This window comes from Perca flavescens, chromosome 3 (assembly GCF_004354835.1).
Source record: "Perca flavescens isolate YP-PL-M2 chromosome 3, PFLA_1.0, whole genome shotgun sequence".
In the NCBI taxonomy this organism is placed as follows: Eukaryota; Metazoa; Chordata; class Actinopteri; order Perciformes; family Percidae; genus Perca; species Perca flavescens.
Genome location: NC_041333.1, coordinates 10,872,812 through 10,892,044, shown reverse-complemented (window position 1 = coordinate 10,892,044; position 19,233 = coordinate 10,872,812). Strand labels below are relative to the sequence as shown.

The following is a 19,233-nucleotide window of genomic DNA, read 5'->3' as shown; positions in this document are numbered from 1 at the left end:
GGCTCCTTTTGAACAGCTAGTACACATTAGGAAAGCAGCAGCAGCTGCTGAGTGACCATGATTGTGTGGTATCCACACCGTGCCAGGCTTAGCCGGACAATGGTCTCCTCCTGAAATATGTCTCTGAAAATAGCGTTTTATGACAGAAAGCCTCAAGCCTGACAAACGCTGTGTAAAATGGCTTGTAAAGATTTTTCCTTTTACAGTCGTCTATTGTTAGTTTTTTTTTTTTTGGATGCATTACTGCTTTCATTTTGAAATATTTAGACCAGCTGTTGAAGTTATGTCCAGAAATGTGATTCATTTTGAAATCCTTTTTTTTTTTTTTTTTTTTTTTTTTGCTGCCATAGACATGAAAAATGTTGTCGTGGAGTTGTAACATTGGTGTTTCTTTGTCCCCGCTGCTGTACGATCCTCCCCCCCCCCAAGTTCAACCCAGCAGTATCAATGACTCAAAGGGCGCCGATCCTCACACTGTTATTTCTCCTCTTGTCTGCAGCGAAGCCGCAGCCGCAGGGTCCCCCGGGAGGCGTTATCGGGATCCTCGGAGGTGTCGTTGCCATTGGACTCATCGCCGGCGTGGCTGTTACTGTTTTCATGGTCCATCGGCGGCAGCAGAAGCCCCGCACTGAGACAGATAATGACCTGTGAGTACCGAGCCTCTGCCAGAGAATATTGCAGTGGGGTTGGACAGGTGGTAAGATTAGGTGTGCACTCTTGTCAGCCCATGGGAGAGAAACCCTTTGAAAAGGGAACAAAAAAACACTTTTTGGGGGAGAGTTAGTGTTCGGAGACAGGAGAACCCACTGCAAACATGTCGCTGCTTCCTTGTCATTCATTCCGATAGCTCAGAGGTGCCCAAAATCTTTCATATGAAGGGCCAAAATGTATCTGGATGGAAGGCCAGAGACCAAAAATAAATGTTGATGTTGAAGAATAACGCAATTCTTGTAATTCGTCATGGATACAACTTAAGTATTTAATTAGCCTAGTGAAGTTAACCAGCACCATGCTTTACATTGCCGTAAAACTCCGATTAGAGCTGCATAAAATGTATGTTCCGTAGTCATTACGGTTAGGATTTTACAGCACTTTCAAAATAAGAGGAGAATAAGCATGAACATGTCAAATTCCATGGCAGGCCAAAAACAAAGGGAGCACGGGCCAAACTTGGACCACGGGCCCCTAATCTCCTTTCCTATAGGTCACTTTATGAAAAATAATCTAAAAGCACCGAGGCTTAAAAAGTTTACTATTGCTGATACAATGATTATCATTGAAGCGGCACTTATTAAGTCTGCCTGATTGTAATGTGGCCTGTAGTGAGCCCATTTCCCATTAAAACACGATTGTTTTTAATCAGGACTGATTGCAGGAGCTTGTGCTGCAGTCTTTTCTTGGGAAAGCTTCACCTCTGTTGGATTTTTTTACGGCATCATCAGGAAGTGAAGGAGATTTTTTACCGGGAGATTTTTGAGTATGCAACAGGCCCAGAGGTTGGACTGTCTCGAAATGTTATTTGAAAAAAAGTTGTGGAATTATGCAAATGAATATGATTTGAAACCGCAGATCAAAGATTGGATGACTGGGCTAAACCTAAAACCAGATGCAGTTCAGCATGGAAGAATGCTGCAACCATAATACTAATATTGATTGGACGCTGATGTGGTAGGTAAAAGAAGTTAGAAGTCTGAACCTTGCCAAAGCAATATTTGGAGGCCATTTAAATTGAACTCAGAATGAGTTTTAGAATGAATGCGACTGCTTTCGTTGAATCACTTAAGCCAGTCAAAGTGCTGTTAAAAGATAGATTTAAGGACCCTGTACCTCTGCCACTTTCTCTACTCTTTCTGCCCTTCCTCCAGCCAACCAGGTAATTATGTTCTGCCTACAAACCAGGGGCCATGGCAATTTGAAACAATTGCCAGCTGCTGCCTGTACACAGAGGGGAAAACAGCAGTTGCAGAGGATGCAGCTGAGGAAAACAACAAGCAACAGAGCTTTGTGAATTTAAACTATCTTCACATGTTATTCCGAAGGTGATGAAAGTCTCTGCCATCTGCTTCGGAAGAAGTGTAAGAAATCTGTTTTCAACAAAGAAGGAAGCAGGCATTCAAGTTGAATATTGCTTATTGGCTTTGTGTAAACCACGTGGTTGCCAGGGTTCCCATGATGCCCTTGGCTATGCTACCTATACAAGATGCAAACCACATCCCCATGGGAATGGTGCTGCTGTGTGTGCAGGGGTTGGCTATCTTCCTCCCTGGGAATATTACCAACACATCTGAGGTTGGGGGTGTGCAGAATCTGGCTGAGGGTGCACATGAGCCTTTAATCAACTCACATGATGAGATTACAGTGCTTATTTTAGAGGTCCCCCCCCCCCCCCCCTCCAGAATCTTCTAATTGATTCGATATTCAAAGCAGCGACGCTAACATCAAGCAGCGGCAAGACGCTCTGCCAGGTTCCTGTCCTCGGCGACTCCTCATGCCGCTCGCAGGCGCTCAGAGGGGGTCCTGGGGGAGGGGGGGACACATTATCAGAATACAGCATAGAAAATCTGTTTAGAAATATTGGAAATATTGGAAAGAATAGAACAACATCATGTAATTCTGCTAAATGAAACCTCACGTTATTAATTTCCCTTGATTTCATAAAAAGAATTGTATATTTTAGCAAGCAAAGTCAGCCACTTTTTAAAAAAACTATTCCAGTGGCGGTTCCATGGTATCAGCATTTTGGATAGCCGTCATGGAAACATGAATTGGTCATGTGACAAGTGCTGGAAGATTGGCAGAAAAGGCAACCAAGTGACAGTACTCTGATCCAATGCGAATCACAATTGTCAGATTGACAGCAATCTAGCCCAGTAGATTGGGACCGGGGGGGTGGGGAGCAATCATAATTCAGCCTTCTAGCCCTGTCCGTGCAGCAGAAGCCAGATAGCACGCTGCTTCTACCTCTCAGCAATGATTTTCAAGACAAGTGAAGCACACCGACTCTTACCTCTCCCATTGCTTTCTGTCTCTTTCTCCCTCCCTGCTAATCTATCTTTCTTTCTTTATCACTCTGATGTCAAAGTAACTGCTCTCTGTTTCCCACTCCCCTCCCTCAGCATTGCTGTTGCTGCTGTGGCTGATAGTTGTGTGACACAGGCTCCAGAGAAGCCAGAGTCCCCCACAAGGAAAGTAGAGGCACCTGACCCCAGTCCATCCCCCGCTGAACCCTGTCCTCCTGGATCCTCTATTCTGTTACCTGCATGTAACGGTGGCCTGCAAGTCACATACTTGAGCACACCATTGTGAGCGCCGAAAGCGCAAAGCGTTCACCAACATGATTTATTTACTACACATTCACACCGGACTTGACATCTAAAAAATCTAGATGTTTGAGGAATTTCTGTTTTTCTGTTGATAACGCTCAACAAAGTGAGACGTTTGAAGTGAGTTTCAGACATCTCTATGCGGTGCGTGACAACAGCAACAAAACACTTTCAGCTCGATGAACACCTAAAATGAAACTCGGTGAAAACAGTGCCAAGATGAATCCAACTTTAGTAAAAGTCTTAAAATAAAACATCCAGCTCCATTTGGGGTTTAGCTACAGAAGAGGATTAAGGCCACATATGAGAAATGTATTTGAGTTCTGAGTTTAAAGTCAGAAAATAAAACCTTTTTTTTTTTCCACAGACTTCTGACTTTTTCCCCAGAATATTGAGTTTAAAGTCACAATTCTGACTTAAAAAACAAACAAACAAAACCCCTCAGCATTTCTGAGAAAAAAAAGAAAAGCTCCAAGCTCCCCATATCTAAATAATATGGAAGAGGATTAGGGCCACATTTAAAAAAATAAATATATGTGAGTTCTGAGTTTCAAGTCAGAATTCTGAGGAAAAAGTTAAAATGAGGACTTTAAACTCAGAACTCAAATACATTTTATTTATTTTTATTTCACGTGGCCCTAATCCTCTTCCGTATTTATCAGATCGGGGAGCTTGAAAGAAAATTTCCGACGAGATTAAAAGATTGAACGTACGTCAAATTGTCAATCCGAGGGGAATCTGTAAACGTTTGGAGGCTTTGTTTTACACGAGCTCCAACGCGCTGATAACGTCTTTGTTGACAGACGACACTGTGCAACCTCCACCCCCTCTGCCTTTTGCTCTCTCTCCCCTGCTTTGTGTGCATGATTGTCGTCAAATATGCATGACATGAGTCATAGTCGTGTCGGTGCTGTTTAACTGTTGTTGTTGTGTCCCACCTGTAGCTCGGCATGTGATGCTCAACGTAGTGAGATGTGACTCATAGCTTAAACTGTCCAGATGAATATCTGTGTCCATTTTCCTGTGGCGTGTCATCAAACATGTTCAGTGTCTTATGAAGAAACTGTTTACTTTTTTTTTATGTCTAATCATGTGAATGCAGAATGTGTGTGTGTGTGAGGGGGTGGGGTTATTTTAATGCAGAGAACCACTGCGAGAAATTCATAGTTTTATATGACGACAGGGTTAAAAGGGGAAGCATTTTGCCAGTTTAATTCTGCATGTTGATGAGCCGTTAATCAAGCCTGGCCATTTGATAACACGGCTGACTGCACCGCCAGTCACGTCTCTTGTTTGCCCTTGCCAAGCAGCACACGATGTGACTCGAAATTGGTCAATCCTAATAAATCACTGGCCCTTCAGAGGCTGCACTGGCACAACAGTCAACTGATTATCAAAATAGATGGGCATTGTCAAAAAAGCGATGCTTCTCAGAATAATGTGTTCATCGCTCTGTCTTTTGCCGCGAGCGTGATGCATGACCTCCCAAAAACGGCGGAAAAAGCGCTGCCAATCGCGGCGCCATTCCCACGGGCAAAATAAATCCACTTGCTGGTGTTCCTGACGTGCAGCTGCTGTCGTTGACACAGTTGCAAATCACTCTGGTGCCAACTGCCTGGCCCTATTTCCGACAATATCTTAAAAAAGAATTGCATGCGGAACATTAAAAAATGGATGATGGATTAGGAGCGGGTAGTCATCGTCATCAAACAACATCAACTGTGTTTTCTCAACGTAGGTGCAAACCCTTCCACCGTAGCGGTTGGAAATGATATTCCAGGACTGAAATTTAGACCCATTGTGACTTTGGAGGACACTTGAAATTACAGATAGACTCTACAGTGAAGTCAAAGTGAAGCACAATTTAAAAGATGATTGCTAGAGATATTATTTGTATTTTTTGTGCCCCTTGGATTTACACACCGGCCACCAGTGTGTTTTTCACCTTTGCTGTGTGGAGACCTTTTTCAAATGTGATAAATGGTAACTCATTGTCGGAACACCTTCTTCTAGCTTCAAGCTGTAACCAAAGTAGCATTGTCTTTCTTGTCTTTCTGAGTCTTTGAACATGGACTTCCTGTACTGGCTGTGAATTGGAATCATTCACTGTTGTTGTTTTTATGAGTAAAAAAATGGTGCTTGGTTTCCTCTGTACATAATGTTATACATGCAGTGCAACTGTCTATATCAATCACCTTTTAATTTCATGTTGGTTTGTATAGCAGTATATGTAATCTAGCATCAATGCCCGAGATCTTGAAAAAGCTTTGGAAACTGGCCCGCGTGTGTGTGTGTATATAATTGCAAAGTTAAATGTTCCAAAAAAAGAAGCAAAAACTTTCCAACAACAGAAATCACTTTTTTTTTTTGATAAACTTGTCAAAGAACAAAAACAGAAGTCGTTTGGTTTTATTCTTGTTTAGTTCTTTCATCTCTTGCGAGGAAAGGAGTGAAGAGAAATAATAAAAAAAAAAAAAAAAAAAAAAAGCCTGAGCTCTGCGGGGTAATTGTTGTCCGCCTTTTGAAAAGATCGGAGCGAGACAAAGCATGAAAGTAATTGCCTCCCAAAGATCAAATCACATTTATCCCGTCTTGCAATTAAAAGTATCATTAGCATTTAAATTGCCAAATAAGATTGTGATCAACAGAAATCAATGAGAGCACCGAGGACGGGCTCAAACACTTCACATTGTTTTCCACGAGCGGGGCTGTGTGGTCATACGGCGGCTCTTTTTAATCCAAGCGCTTCTGGGGATGCAGCACTTCACTTTCTCCCACATGCTGCGGACAGCAAGAGGGTTTTCTAACTGAGGGTCGTACCGAGGGTCGTCCACTCTTGAGTATCTGCAGCTCGTTGCAAGCATTCCTAATAGAAAGCTCACTTTTCTTTCGTGAGTGCATTGTCATTTTCTTTTGCTGTAAATCTTCCCTCGCAGATTACTCTTCTCAGTTTAAGGATTAGTTATGTTTTCTCCTCGCTATCCCCTTTAAATCTCCCCTTAAGCTGCCCTGAGCCTTTTGTAGCCAACAGAGCGAGGCGGAGCGAGGTCTTCAAGGTGGATGTCTGAGTGGGAAATGCTGCAAACTTGAATGTAGCTTATGGTTCCCTGCCCGGTGCTTTCTGCTCCCCACAGGCCTGTGGTGCTTGTCAGCTTTCATTAGTGTCTGAGTCTCACAGAGCCAACGCCCACACGTTGCCTGCATCCCATTCAGCTCTGAGGAAGTCTGTGTGTAGGCACACAGCTGAGATATAGATGCACATGGGGAGGGGGTGGGGGGTCAAGCTGAGATGCATCTGACTAATGACGGCTCGAGCAAACATTAAGCGCAAACTGCAGAGTGAGTTCGATTGTAATGCATCACGGGAGGAGGGAGAGAGAATATTGCACACACATTTCAAGTGGTGGATATCTTACCTACCCTATGGCATATCATAGCAGCAACCACCTTAATAAATATTTAATGTTGCACAGCTTATCAACCCTTATTTTAACTCTTACTTACTCTTTATTTGGGTTGACAGTCTCTTGTACTTTACATCTTTTTATTCCCAGTGGCAATTTTGGCTAGTCAAAAGGTTCCATCTCCACAGTTGTACGCTCAAATGCAAAGACGAGAGACTGCATTATTCATATATAACATTCACAAGAAGCAAGAAGAAATGGAAATAATGGAATATATGCTTAAAATCAAAGGCTAATCTTATTAAGCTTGAAAGCAAGCTTTGAATGGGAAAGACGTTATTTAATTATTTAGCTGGAGTTCGCCGTCGTAGAGTATTATTGTGAAGAAATAAAGGCATTCACCTGCGAGGCTGCAAAACAGTTCCTGAGTGACTCCACAGCTGACACTGTGAATCTTTTTTATAATGAATTATTCAAACCATAAACACTGCTGCATTTCAATCCACTTTCAATTAGTTTGTCACATGCATTTGAGTTTATTCTATACAACTAGATTCCTGTTTTGCACTTGTAGCTTATTCTGTGTGCAAGATCCAAGATAGATTCAAAATCCTTTAAAATATATATATATATATATATATATATATATATATATATATATATATACACACACATGCATACATACATACATACATACATACATAGGGAAGCAGCACGTGATAGGGGGGAAAAGTACAATACACTCTAAAGATAAACAAATATAAGTAAAGAGAATAAATAGTAAACATGTATTTCCAAATGCTACATGCTAATTCTACGCTAGGTTTGAGCATGTTTGTGCTCACGCTGGAGAATTAGCAAAACACTATAGTCAGATGTCTAACCTTGCATAATTTTTGAGTGCTCTGTCAATGGACAGTTTCCCCCAAATTGTACTACACAGGAAATTAAGAAGCTGCTCACAGCTGGGAAAAAAAATTAAAACGCGTTGAGGAAAATCATTGAAAGAATATCAGCTGGGCCAAGCAACACAAACAACACAGGTTTTAGGAAAAAAAAAAACTCCCAAGCTAGCCAAACTTATTTGAAAGAAGGAGAACGGTAGAATAATTTACCAAACTGTCCGTTGTAAAGATTCATCACAATTTATGGGTTTACTTATGAACTACCGTAATTGCCATAGCTGTTCCCTTTCATTTCTAGCTCCTGTGGTTTAGAGAATGTGGCCAAATTCTCTAAACCACTTGTTTCTTGGCACATGGTACTTGTGGCAATGTCATTTTAGCAGAACTCAGCAATTACATTGGGGAGATCATCAGCATCATAACTGATAGAAATTATGTCCGGAAGTAAGAAAATTATAACCACCTTAGAATAAACCGAAGTTATCCTTTAGCTACAGTCAAAGATATCAGCATGCAACACTCCCAGCAAAGAAAGGAGGTTCACACAGCCCGAGAGATGAAAACGAATTGCAGATAGAGATGAGACAGCTTCAGGAGCATCTCGGAAAACAAAACATCAAGTAGCAAATCTAGGGGAAAAAACATTTAGCTTAAAAAGTTCAATTAGCAATAGTGTTTGTTTATGTATTACTTCCTGCTAGTGAAAGACAGGCCATTAATGTCCTGCACACTAACAGACACAGAGTCTTTTAAAAATGAGTGCTTAACAGTGTGAGTTTTAGAATTGGGACACAGCTTGAGCATGTCTGTGCGCTCTGCACTCATGCCACTCCATTAAACACAGATTGTACTTTTGGCTCTGTTTTCCTGCTACTGTGTCAAGCCGTAGTGACGGCGTACACACTGGCGGTCTCCTGAGGCTGCTGTTTGTGCGTAACGTGATTACAGACGTAGCTGAATTCAATCAAGAAAAGGGAGCTATGACAGGGAGGAAGTGGTTGCTGCTGGGTGGTAGTCATGAGACGAGGGAGTTTCTTCATGTCGGGTCAGATTTGACAAACCCACTCTGCATATGGGTGCCCCCCAACACACTACCTATATGAACAGGCTCCTTCACATAATGTGCAACGTAATGCAATCATCGAAGGTCCTATGAAAATGCACCAGGCTCTGAATGCAAATGCTGTATCACATATAAACATGGTATGATTTCATCCTGCTTGAATGATTCCAACGTGAAGATGTGCCACTGATTTGCCTCAAAACTAGGGCTATCCGTGGATTAAAATATTTAATCGCGATTAATCGCATGGTTGTCCATATTTAGCTCGCGATTAATCACAAATTAATCGCCCATTTCTTTATCTGCTCAAAACTTTCAAAAGGGATATTTTTCAAGTTTTTAATGCTCTTCAAATCAACATGGGAGCAGATACAAATAACAAAAAATGCTTGCTTCATGCAAATGTTCATTTCTGTTGCAACCCTCCAAAACAATGACAAATACTGTCAGCGGTGGCTCTCGAAGGCAACTCATACGTGCAGGCGTTGGATACGATGCAAATTATTTCAAGCAGACCTTCGTCCTCTACAGTGTTTATCGACCTGCAAGCTGTAGCCACCCATTTAGCTATCGCTGTTAAAAGTGTGTTGCTTGTAGAGTTGTCCAGGCGTCTCCGTTGTAAACTATCCAGCATGGTGTGCCTGTGACCCGGGGGAGGGGGGTTCTCTGCATCCGCGTATGATATCCAACAGTAGCGAGTAGTATGAAACACTGAAATGCCGCGTAAAGATGTTGGTTAGGGTGGTGCCCATCCAGAGCGTCAAAAGTGACCAATGCCCAACGCTAAAGGAGACATTTAGCAATGCCCCAAAGGCACATGACCAAGCATCCGTACTTTACGCGATGGGATAGTGAGAATGTGTTGCCGAATCACAGATTGTGTGGGTGTTAATGGCGCGTCAACACAAATTGGTGGCCTTATTATCTAATAACTCATCATTATTGCGTTCATTTTGACAGCATTGCTTGAAACGCAGTAAATATTGTATTGAATGTTGGATAATGCTGCATTTCCTTTTAATGAAATGACAGTTAGGAAATGACGTTTTCATCAGCTATTTGTTTCAGCTAATTGAAGAAATGTAATTCGGTGTCTCAGTGTATGCACAGGGATGGCAGAGGCTGACACTCACACTTTGTCTCATGCATTTCTTGAAAGCAAATGATCTTGTCGGCTGTCACGGCTTTTCTCTCTCTCACCTGTATCAGAATCCAGTCAATCATAGGCAACGCATTACAATACTTTTTATAATGAGGGAGCTGCTGATGTAGCTGCGGAAACCGCGTTTCCACAAGACTCATAATTATCCGTCTCGGAGAAAATGGATGCTCTCTCGTCTGAAGGCTCTGCGACAGCAGAGGTTACTGTGTGCTGTCTTTCTGTGTGTTTGCTTTGCCTCTGTGCTGCAGGCAGGCTGAAGAGGGTGCCACATGAATCTGGCAGTGGCACGGTAGCACTGTCTGGAGACAAGGTGATACGGACTGGAAATAATGAGCGTGAAAGGAAGAGTTAAGAGGTGCACTCATGCACACATTTTCTGCACATTAAAACGCCGGCTTGGCCTTGCGGAAAGGTCATGTTATTCAATAAGGATGTGAACCAGTGCGAATGGGATGCGGGAGGAGCCGGAGATAATGCATGTAGGTACACAGCTCAGTGTCTGTGCTCCACTTCATTATCTTTGATCACTCCTGATATCATGTCAGAATGCAGCAGATGACATCTGACTGCCAGCGTGTTGCAGGGAAGGGGTTTTCTTTGTAACGATTTGGAAGCAACAGCCCCTCTGCTTCCTTGTCTGAAATAATTATCCAGATGCACTTCAAACAATTCCAACATCAAGCTTTCAATTACTGCTGTCTTTTCTCCGCTCCCAATTTAATTTCCCCTTTTTATTATCATAGCCACGACTGTGTGCCGGGTTGGCCTTTTTATCTCCAGTGAAAACTTCATTCTCCGTGTTTTGCTGTTCCTGTTAATGGCGGCATGTAAATGAGTACAGGTGTTCAGCTGTCGAGGCTTTGTTCTTCCCCAGGTGTGTCCACAGAGGGGTGGGGTGGGCGCCTTGGGATTAGGGGGTGTTATTGCCAGGGATCCAGGGAAAGGTGGAGAGCAGAAGCCGCCTGCTGGGCTCTCTGAGCCACAGCTCAGGACAACACGTCAATCAAACAGTGGCTGCGCAGTGGGCGGGCTGTGTGTCCGCGTGGTACTCTGAAAGAGGCTCAATCCACCCTGAGGACTTGACTCACACATGCCCTTCTCCCTGCCCCCCTATACTCCCCCCATCCCTATCTCCTCACCTCAGTGTCCAATTACAGCCCACTCTCATTAGCACAGTGTCTCTCCAGCGAGAGCCTTTGAAAGGGCAGGGGGAAGGGCTGCCGCCGCAACAAAGCCACCAACACCAGATCTATCAAAATCCGAGGAAAGAGTGAAAAAGGCAAGTGCAGGCAGGACTTCTCATTATAGAGTGCTGTAGTAGGTGAGGGACGTTGAAGAGTGGCGATCCCTTACTGTGCTGAGTGTCATGTTATCTTCTCGCTCTCTTAACAGGACCGACCTCCCACCTGCCCACAAGCCAGCCCCTCCCCCGCCTAAAAAGAAGAACAGTGACATGAAGGGACACCTGACATCCGATGACATCCAGGTAAGAGCTTCCTGTATCTCCTCCTCTTTTCTTGATCTTGTCCACTCTGGCGTTACAAAGTTTGAGAACTTTCCAGATTTCTGTCTCACGTTCGTTCCACTTTGTCAATCTTTTGAGGGAAATATTGCCAAATAAGCCCAAATGTATTTAAAAAAAAAGAATTATGTAAACCAAGTCAGAACCAGAGACTGTATATAAAGATGGACGACGCATCTCCACTGCCTCCCACTGTACGAAAGTGAAGCCAAAGTATCCCAGATACAGGCGCTGCCATCTTGTATAATTGTGGAACCAGAGACTGCGCAGTAGTAGTCTATATCCATGACCTTTAACTTCTGGGATTGCTCAATTGCCGGCGAAAATGTTGCTGTATGTCATTCATTTCGGCAAGATGCCCGTTACCTTCCGCTTTCTTTGTGTTGATGTTCTAATCTCCGGTGGATTTCTGAGGACTATGGTTAACTGCTCCTCAGATCTCTGCAGGGTAAATCCAGACAGCTAGCTAGACTATCTGTCCAATCAGAGTTTTCTGTTGCACAACTAAAACTACTTTTTAACGTCCACGTGTTCCACCAAAACAAGTTCCTTCCCGAGACTATTTTGCAGAGGCACCGTGGCTCCACCCAACGCTTAGCGCCGCCCAGGACGATTGTGATTGGTTTAAAGAAATGCCATTAAACTTCAGCACGTTTTTCTCCCATCCAGGAATGCTGTGTGGACTAGCCAGACCTTCCTTTGCAGCGCTTTGGAGGAAGGTCTGGCAATGCAAGACTAACACAGTAGTGATCGAGCGGTATCAAAGTCCCGCCCATACGCCCGCCCGACCAATCACAAGTCAATCACACCTGTCAATCATGAGGTTTCTAATAAAAAAAAACGTATCAGAAGATGAACACTTGAACAAATATCGGCTTGATTATAACCACCTAAAATGACAGAAACCATCTTTTGAGAAAAATGTATTTGACGTGTACTTTGATTTTTCAGATTGGCCCACGTCCCATCCGCTAACATGGAAGGGGCGTGGTTAATGACCTATACTGCAGCCAGCCACCAGGGGACAATCCAGATGTTTTGGCTCCATTTTTGGGGAGCTGTCAAGCCATCCATCATTATACTCAGTTTATGCTCAGAACATGCACAATTATGTTCATAACACAGCTGTCATAATATATGTATCATAGCTTTATCTTTTTTTCTTCTTGAAAAGGGATTTTAGTCTATATCACTTTATGGTCCAAAGGTAATTATGGGAATCCAGTTAAATGTTTTAGTGGGAAAGGGCTATTCTTTCTCATTCTTTCTACTCCCATAAAGCTGCCCAAGTGTTTCTCGTCCTCTCGTCACAGACTTCCTTTAACAACCAAGTTACAGCTTCAATATCTAAGTATAGAAATGTCTCATTCTCCGAGTGAAGCCAGTAACCTGTATGGTAATTACCAATCTGACGCTAATTAATTTATCTCTTAATAAGTAAAGTAATGGTAAGTGGGTCATCTTTGACATATAAATACTGACCTCACACTGCAGCATTAATATTAATAAGTGCCTTGTTGTTTGTACTGGGAAGCAGTTTTTATTTATGGCTTGAACACTGTGCGTTATAATGAGCCTGGTTCCCATTGGGTCAAGAGTGGATATATCATATGCATCATGTGTCTGATTTGAGACGTGATCACTTCATCCATTATATGGTGTTAATTCATTTTATTGTATTTGGACCTTATCAGATGAGTGGTATAGCTTGAGTATCACTCACATCTGACGTCTTAATTTCACAACACTGTTTGGTTTTAATGGTGAGATGTGTTTTGATAATTTCAGTGATCAGTTTTATTAGTCAGAGACAAACGGAAATGTCAACATCGATTTGGATTAGTGAGGAGAATTTGACTGATATAGCAGTATTCTCAGATCACTGATCTGTTGCGAAGAGGAAAAACACACACACTTTCACAAAGACCTGTGTTAAGTCCTGGGCAGTGGGACTGTTTTGTTGGACAGACATGCAGAGTTTGGAGCAGTTGCATGAACAACACTCTTTTGAACGTACGCATGTTCCACCCAAACAAGTTCCTTCCCAAGGCTATTTTGCAGAGGCACCGTTGCTCCGTGCGTCCCAAGACGATTGTAATTGGTAAAATTTGCCAAAAAGAAATGCCAATAAACCGGAGCATGTTTTTCTCCCATCCTGGAATGCTGTGTGGACTAGCCAGACCCTCCTCCAGAGCACTTTGGAGGAAGGTCTGGTTTTCCCTACCTTTTTATAATAATTAGGCGCAATGAATGTAAAATCAATATGAGCATAAAAACTACCTAAATTAATTTTCTCAGATGTAATGATTGTAAGTCTGTCCCCAGTTGACTTCTTAAGCAAGTTTTGTTATTTATTAATCATCTGCTTTAGCTTTCCCAACGTTTTAGACACAGATATGGTAAAAACACTGTAGGCAGCTTAAATAGCACAGAATCAGTACTGCATAAAGCATTTCCTAGAAGTTCTTGGTTTTGCATCAATCTTCCCAGTGCGGCTGCTGTAGTTTAGCACAAACAAGTGCAATAGTAGTGTATGTAATAGTACTGTATGTACACATCAAAGGTTGGGTACAGTGTGCATGAGTCAGCAGAGGCTGCCGAGAGTTTTTCTCAGACCTTTAGTGTTGTCAAGGACTGTAGTATTAAGCAATTGGCTGTTCCTAATTGGTGAGATAAAGTGGAGAATTTTTTTTATTAGAATCTGAATAAGTGAAGATTCACCTAAGAGCAGAGTTGGCCACTGCATATCAGCACCGCTGAGATTTTAAATCCAACTGTTTGAGACTCTTTATCGCTCCACCAGGGTCAAACTCCCGGACATCTGGGCAAAGAAGGTGATGGAGAGAAGGGGAAGTAATGTGTTCTCGACCCTACACAAGTACTGCAGAGGAGTACACGAGCAAGGCACCTAATGCCACGCTCACTGGTGATTAGTGGACAGATGAGGCTGTAATAGACACTTTACAGGATTTAATGTCTTCCATTTTATGGATGTATTTGCTTTAAAAGAAGCTGCACGCTCAGCAAGCTTGCATCTGATAAAACATAAAGTAAGCAAAAAGAAATATCCCAGCAGGTTCATGACATGATGGGTAAAGCACGCATGACAAAATAATCATCACTGATGCATACACAATAAGCATTACTGTTATACAAGTAGACATGTGCAGAACAAAATGTATGTATTACTGACCAAAAAGATTTTTTAAAGGTTCAAGCGTTCAGCTTTTGTACTATCTGTGGCTGTAATTCATTCAGCAGGTCATGACACACCAATGGCTGCACCTTCAACATTCATTCATCACCCGGAACAGTGGAACAGTTTCCAAGTGACCCATACACCCAACATAAAAACAAGTTATTTTGAGCCCTATTCTCACAGCATTAGTATCATCTGGGGATCTCGTGTGATTTAGAAATTACCCCCCACACACACACACACACACACACACACACACACATCTGAGTTTCCTGTGGCGCATTCACATTGGATAAGCGAAGCCTGCTCTTACTTGAATTTGAACCGAGAGTTGGCTACCCGGAGGAGCGCGGAGAATAGCCCGGCAGAGGTTGCCAGAGGCTTAAAAGACAAAGCCGGTTGGTCATGAAAAGGCGCGTCCACAGCCACCGCCATCCCATATCCATTTTCACGAGATGGATAAAAAGGCGAACAGGAAATAAAAACCTTGAAAAAATGGTATACGACACCACCAAATCACAGACACGTTGATTTGCACGGGACTCATATTATTACAGGACCTCGGTGTTCAGTGATATATGGTAGGTCATTTGTGGGATTAAGATCACAGACAACCTCCGTAGTTATTACAAAGGACTAGAGGTCACCAGGTAATACTAATCCTGTGCGAATAGGGCTTTAGTTATGATAATCTGATCTACAAGGTTAAATGATAAACCAGAAAAGTGTCTTTAGTCTGCCCTTCCTCCCGTCAGCTGGACAAGGTCCTGTCCCAAAACCTGCCAATCCTCTTGATGAGCTGCTTCTCTAAAAGACAGTGAGATCATCAGCCTCTGTACAGCTGCCAGGCAATTTGTAATAAAATCACAGTTCTATTAATTGTTCACAATGGTCTGATTTGTGAAAGACACAAGGTTACCATACATTGCTCAATCACTGAAGAGAGTGAACTATGTATTTCATGACAAATCTTTATCATAACAGTGACTGTTCTAGACCATTTCAAATGGAGCGGCCAAACTTTTGCTTATTTCCTGTTTTCTGAAAAATTTGTTATTGCTAGGGATGCACCGAATCCAGGCTTCGGCTGAATATTGGGCTTTTTGACGGAGTTCGGTTTCTGCCGAACCTTAGAATTTTTTTCCACTGAACCCTACGCTTGCACTACGCGCGCTACTCTGGTTGATGTAATAACGCCAACGTTGATTACAGGAAAGTGTTTACATAGGTGGAGCGTTCAATGCAGTATGCTGTGAGAAAGGGAAAATGGAACTCGTGAGCAGGAAAAGTGTTGTTTGGCAGTACTTTCAGTCAAAAGAAGGCCATTCAAGTCGAGCTACATGTTCAATTTGCAATGCCGATTTGTCTCGTGGTGGCCCTAAGGACCCTCAGCAATACACAACATTGCCACTGTTAAAATATTTGCGTATGAATCATCCAAAAGAATATGAGTTGTGCATGAAGGAATCTACAGACAGCAGCCAAAATGCAGCAACTTCAGGTACGGCAAAGGAAGGACAGTCACAGCTAAAAACTTATGTTAACCAGTCTCTCCTGGGCTGTCAGCTGTTCTCTCTGCAAATGAGCCTCCCTACAGTTGGAGCGTTAGCTTTCTAATTTCACCCACCCAACTTGCCTTCACAATACACTGGTTAGCGAAAATTTGCCAAACTAAATTGTCACTCATTTGGCGATAACAATGTGCTTTCCTACGATGTGAAAAGAGCGTGTGAATTCAACATTAAGTTGTTACATTTAAGTATTTTAGAGGCTGTGGACGTTGTTTACTTCATTCATGTGTTTACTGTGTTAATGGACTGAGGATGGGAGTAGGAGTCGGTATACGGTTTCGGATTCGATATTCGGCCGAACCTCAAACATCTGGATTCGGTGCAGTCCTAGTTATTGCTGTGGCTGCTATAACACAGCTCTGACCAAAACATCCTGGACATCAGTGAAAACCCAGATATCAGCATTTATTTTCTATTAAAAGTGCCACAGGGACAGGTAACGGGTAATGCAGTATATCCTATTACTGAAATTTGGAGTTAAAAAAAGTTGGATATTACAGCTTTATTTTAGAATAGGTTGCTAGGTGACTCTGTTGGCCTGGAGAAATTGGCAGCATCCTGATTTTATCATTGCCCAGTGCACAGAGCAAAACCGGCCACGCAGCCAAAGCATCAACATCTGCGCTCGCTGCATCACAACACTTGGGGTATGTCGCTTTGAGATGGACCCAAACCGAGCCAAACACATGCCAAGCATCCAGGAGGCTGATGTCTTTATGCTCCGAACAAACCTTTCCTCCAGCTAATTGCATATAAAGTCTGGTGCTCAGCTCACCGTTCGAACACTTGGTTATTACATTTTTCACGTTTTTATGTAATATGAATGGAAAAGCTCACCCCAACCTAACCATATGGACAGCTATTTCTGAGTGTGAGAAAAAAATGTGGACAGCATTTGGCAGCCTTTTGATCCCTTAAATTACACAGCACAGAGGCGCAGAGAGAAAACTCATTGTTCAACATCTATTATCTGAATCTCACCTTTATTACGTTCATAACGTCATTGTTCTGGGCGACGTTGATTTCTTTCACTCACTTTTATTTCTTTCCATTGTGCAAGGCGCAGGTCTGACAAATGTTCAATGAAGGCGTTCATTTGCCGTTCCAACATAATGAAGTCATTCCTTCATGTAGTGAAAGGTGTCTAGAGCCTGTTGTGAACATCCACCTTAAAAGCCCTGGAAAGGTACGCTGTCAGCGTCGTCAAACTTTAGCATGGTTGAGTTTGACAGATCAATTAGGGGCATGCTGCGCGGAAAGTTTAAAACCGGTGGCAACCTGTTGAAGGAAACCCCCCCAGGCCCCGACTATTCTGCTGATCGGTAAAAAAGGAACCGGTCATGAATGTTGTCATCCCTTTTATTTCCACTCCTCTTTGAAAAAAAGAGCCATGGGTTGCAAAAATTGTGTAAGTTCATGGTGTGAGACTTCCTGTTTGTTGTTATGTTCAACACTTTGAAAATGTTCCGACTGAAATAGCAGCCTACAGTATGTATCTTTCTGAGCATATCGCTTACTGCACATTTGACACATTTGACACATTAAAGACTCTTCCATCGCTCTCTTTGAATGTAAAGGTTCTATCTGCAGTCCAGCTTTAAATCCTCAAACGCAGAGCAACAGATATTCCTCTGGAATATGACAAAGCCAAGGCACAGTTGTAGAAAAGCTCCATTCAAAGGTGTATTTGCTGGTGGATGAATCCAAATTTAACTGAAGTTAACTGGGAGTTTACATCAAAACAGGATGTCCAGTTTGTGATAATGTTGAACATTCTTCATGTGTTCATGTTTTGGTTTTTCCAGTAGAAAGAAAGATAATATTTCGCAAATAACATAAAGGTGGTTTCAAGGAGCCACGTCCATATATTGACAAGCTGTGTTTGCCCAGCTGTAATTAATCTGCAGCGTATCTGTTTTTGTAATCACATGTCACCTTCATGTAGGAATTCAATTTCCTGCAGTTTTTTCCTTCAGTGGTTTGTGTAGCACAGCTAGCTTTTGGAGCTTTACATTTCTGTTCCACTATTTCAAAAGTTTGCATCATGTCTTTGCGTGACATGAAAGTGATTAATTTGACAAAACAACTTTGATGCACATGTAGAGTTCAGCCGAGCGACTAGAGTTCAAACTGCTGTCAAGATGCATTCCTTGTCAGATTTCAGATCCTGTTTCATCTTATTGGCACTGAAAAACAAGTGTGAGCAAATTAAGTCAAAAAATAATTTTTCCACATTATGTTCTGCTGCCAGAACTAATGTGCATGCAACAGTTTTCAGTGATGCGCTAAAAAGATAATCTCGGTGAGGATTGCAAGACGATACCATATACTTTATTGTCCCTTTTGGACTCACACAGAAATTATTCTTATTTTACCATTTATTTAACCAGGAAAAGACTCATTAAGATTAAAAATCTCATTTTTAAGTGTCCTGGCCAAGACAGGCAGCAGTACAACCACAGATACAACTGGAACTCACCGTTGGCAGGGCTCAATCCGAGGGGCGGGATAAACGGTTGTCTTTCAAATTCCCTCTGCACACAATAGGATAGCACTACAACTAGAGATGTTCCGATACCAGTATTGGTATCGGCTCCGATACTGCCTAAATCGCTTGTATCGGTATCGGGAAGTACTGGAGGTTATGTACCGATCCGATACCACGTAATAAAGCCCTAAAGAAAATCTACAATAAAGTAGTTTATTTATGTTCTTTTTCCGTTATAACTGACTGTCAAACTGGAGAATAAAAGAAAGTTCTGGGGCATTCATTGTTTGTGTTTGTTCATGTTTCACAAAGAGTTTAACCTGAGCCAGACCAACAACAAAGATAGAAATCATATCACATCCATACAGGGATAGTAGCATACAGTTGTTAAAACATAATGAAATATATGACACTCTGGTATCAGATCGGTACTCGGTATCGGCCGATACGCAATTTCAGGTATCGGAATCGGTATTGGGAAGCAAAAAAGTGGTATCGGTCCATCTCTAACTACAACCAACCAGAGCAACGCTAGTTGATAGGTTTTTCCTGGTCTGTGGCGGAATAGTTTTTTGAAACCGCAAAATAGCACCAGG

At 42.3% G+C, this 19,233-nt stretch overlaps 1 protein-coding gene across 1 annotated transcript in view; it reads left to right on the top strand.

Annotated features, from left to right (window-relative positions):
* Positions 1-447: 447 nt before the first annotated feature.
* The window catches only part of LOC114552239 (uncharacterized), a 47,504-nt gene continuing 28,718 nt past the window's right edge, over positions 448-19,233 (top strand). Inside the window, exons 1-2 of the mRNA XM_028572898.1 lie at positions 448-647; positions 11,250-11,343. Coding sequence (XP_028428699.1) covers positions 448-647; positions 11,250-11,343 — 294 coding nt within the window. The remainder of the gene's footprint in view (positions 648-11,249; positions 11,344-19,233) is intronic.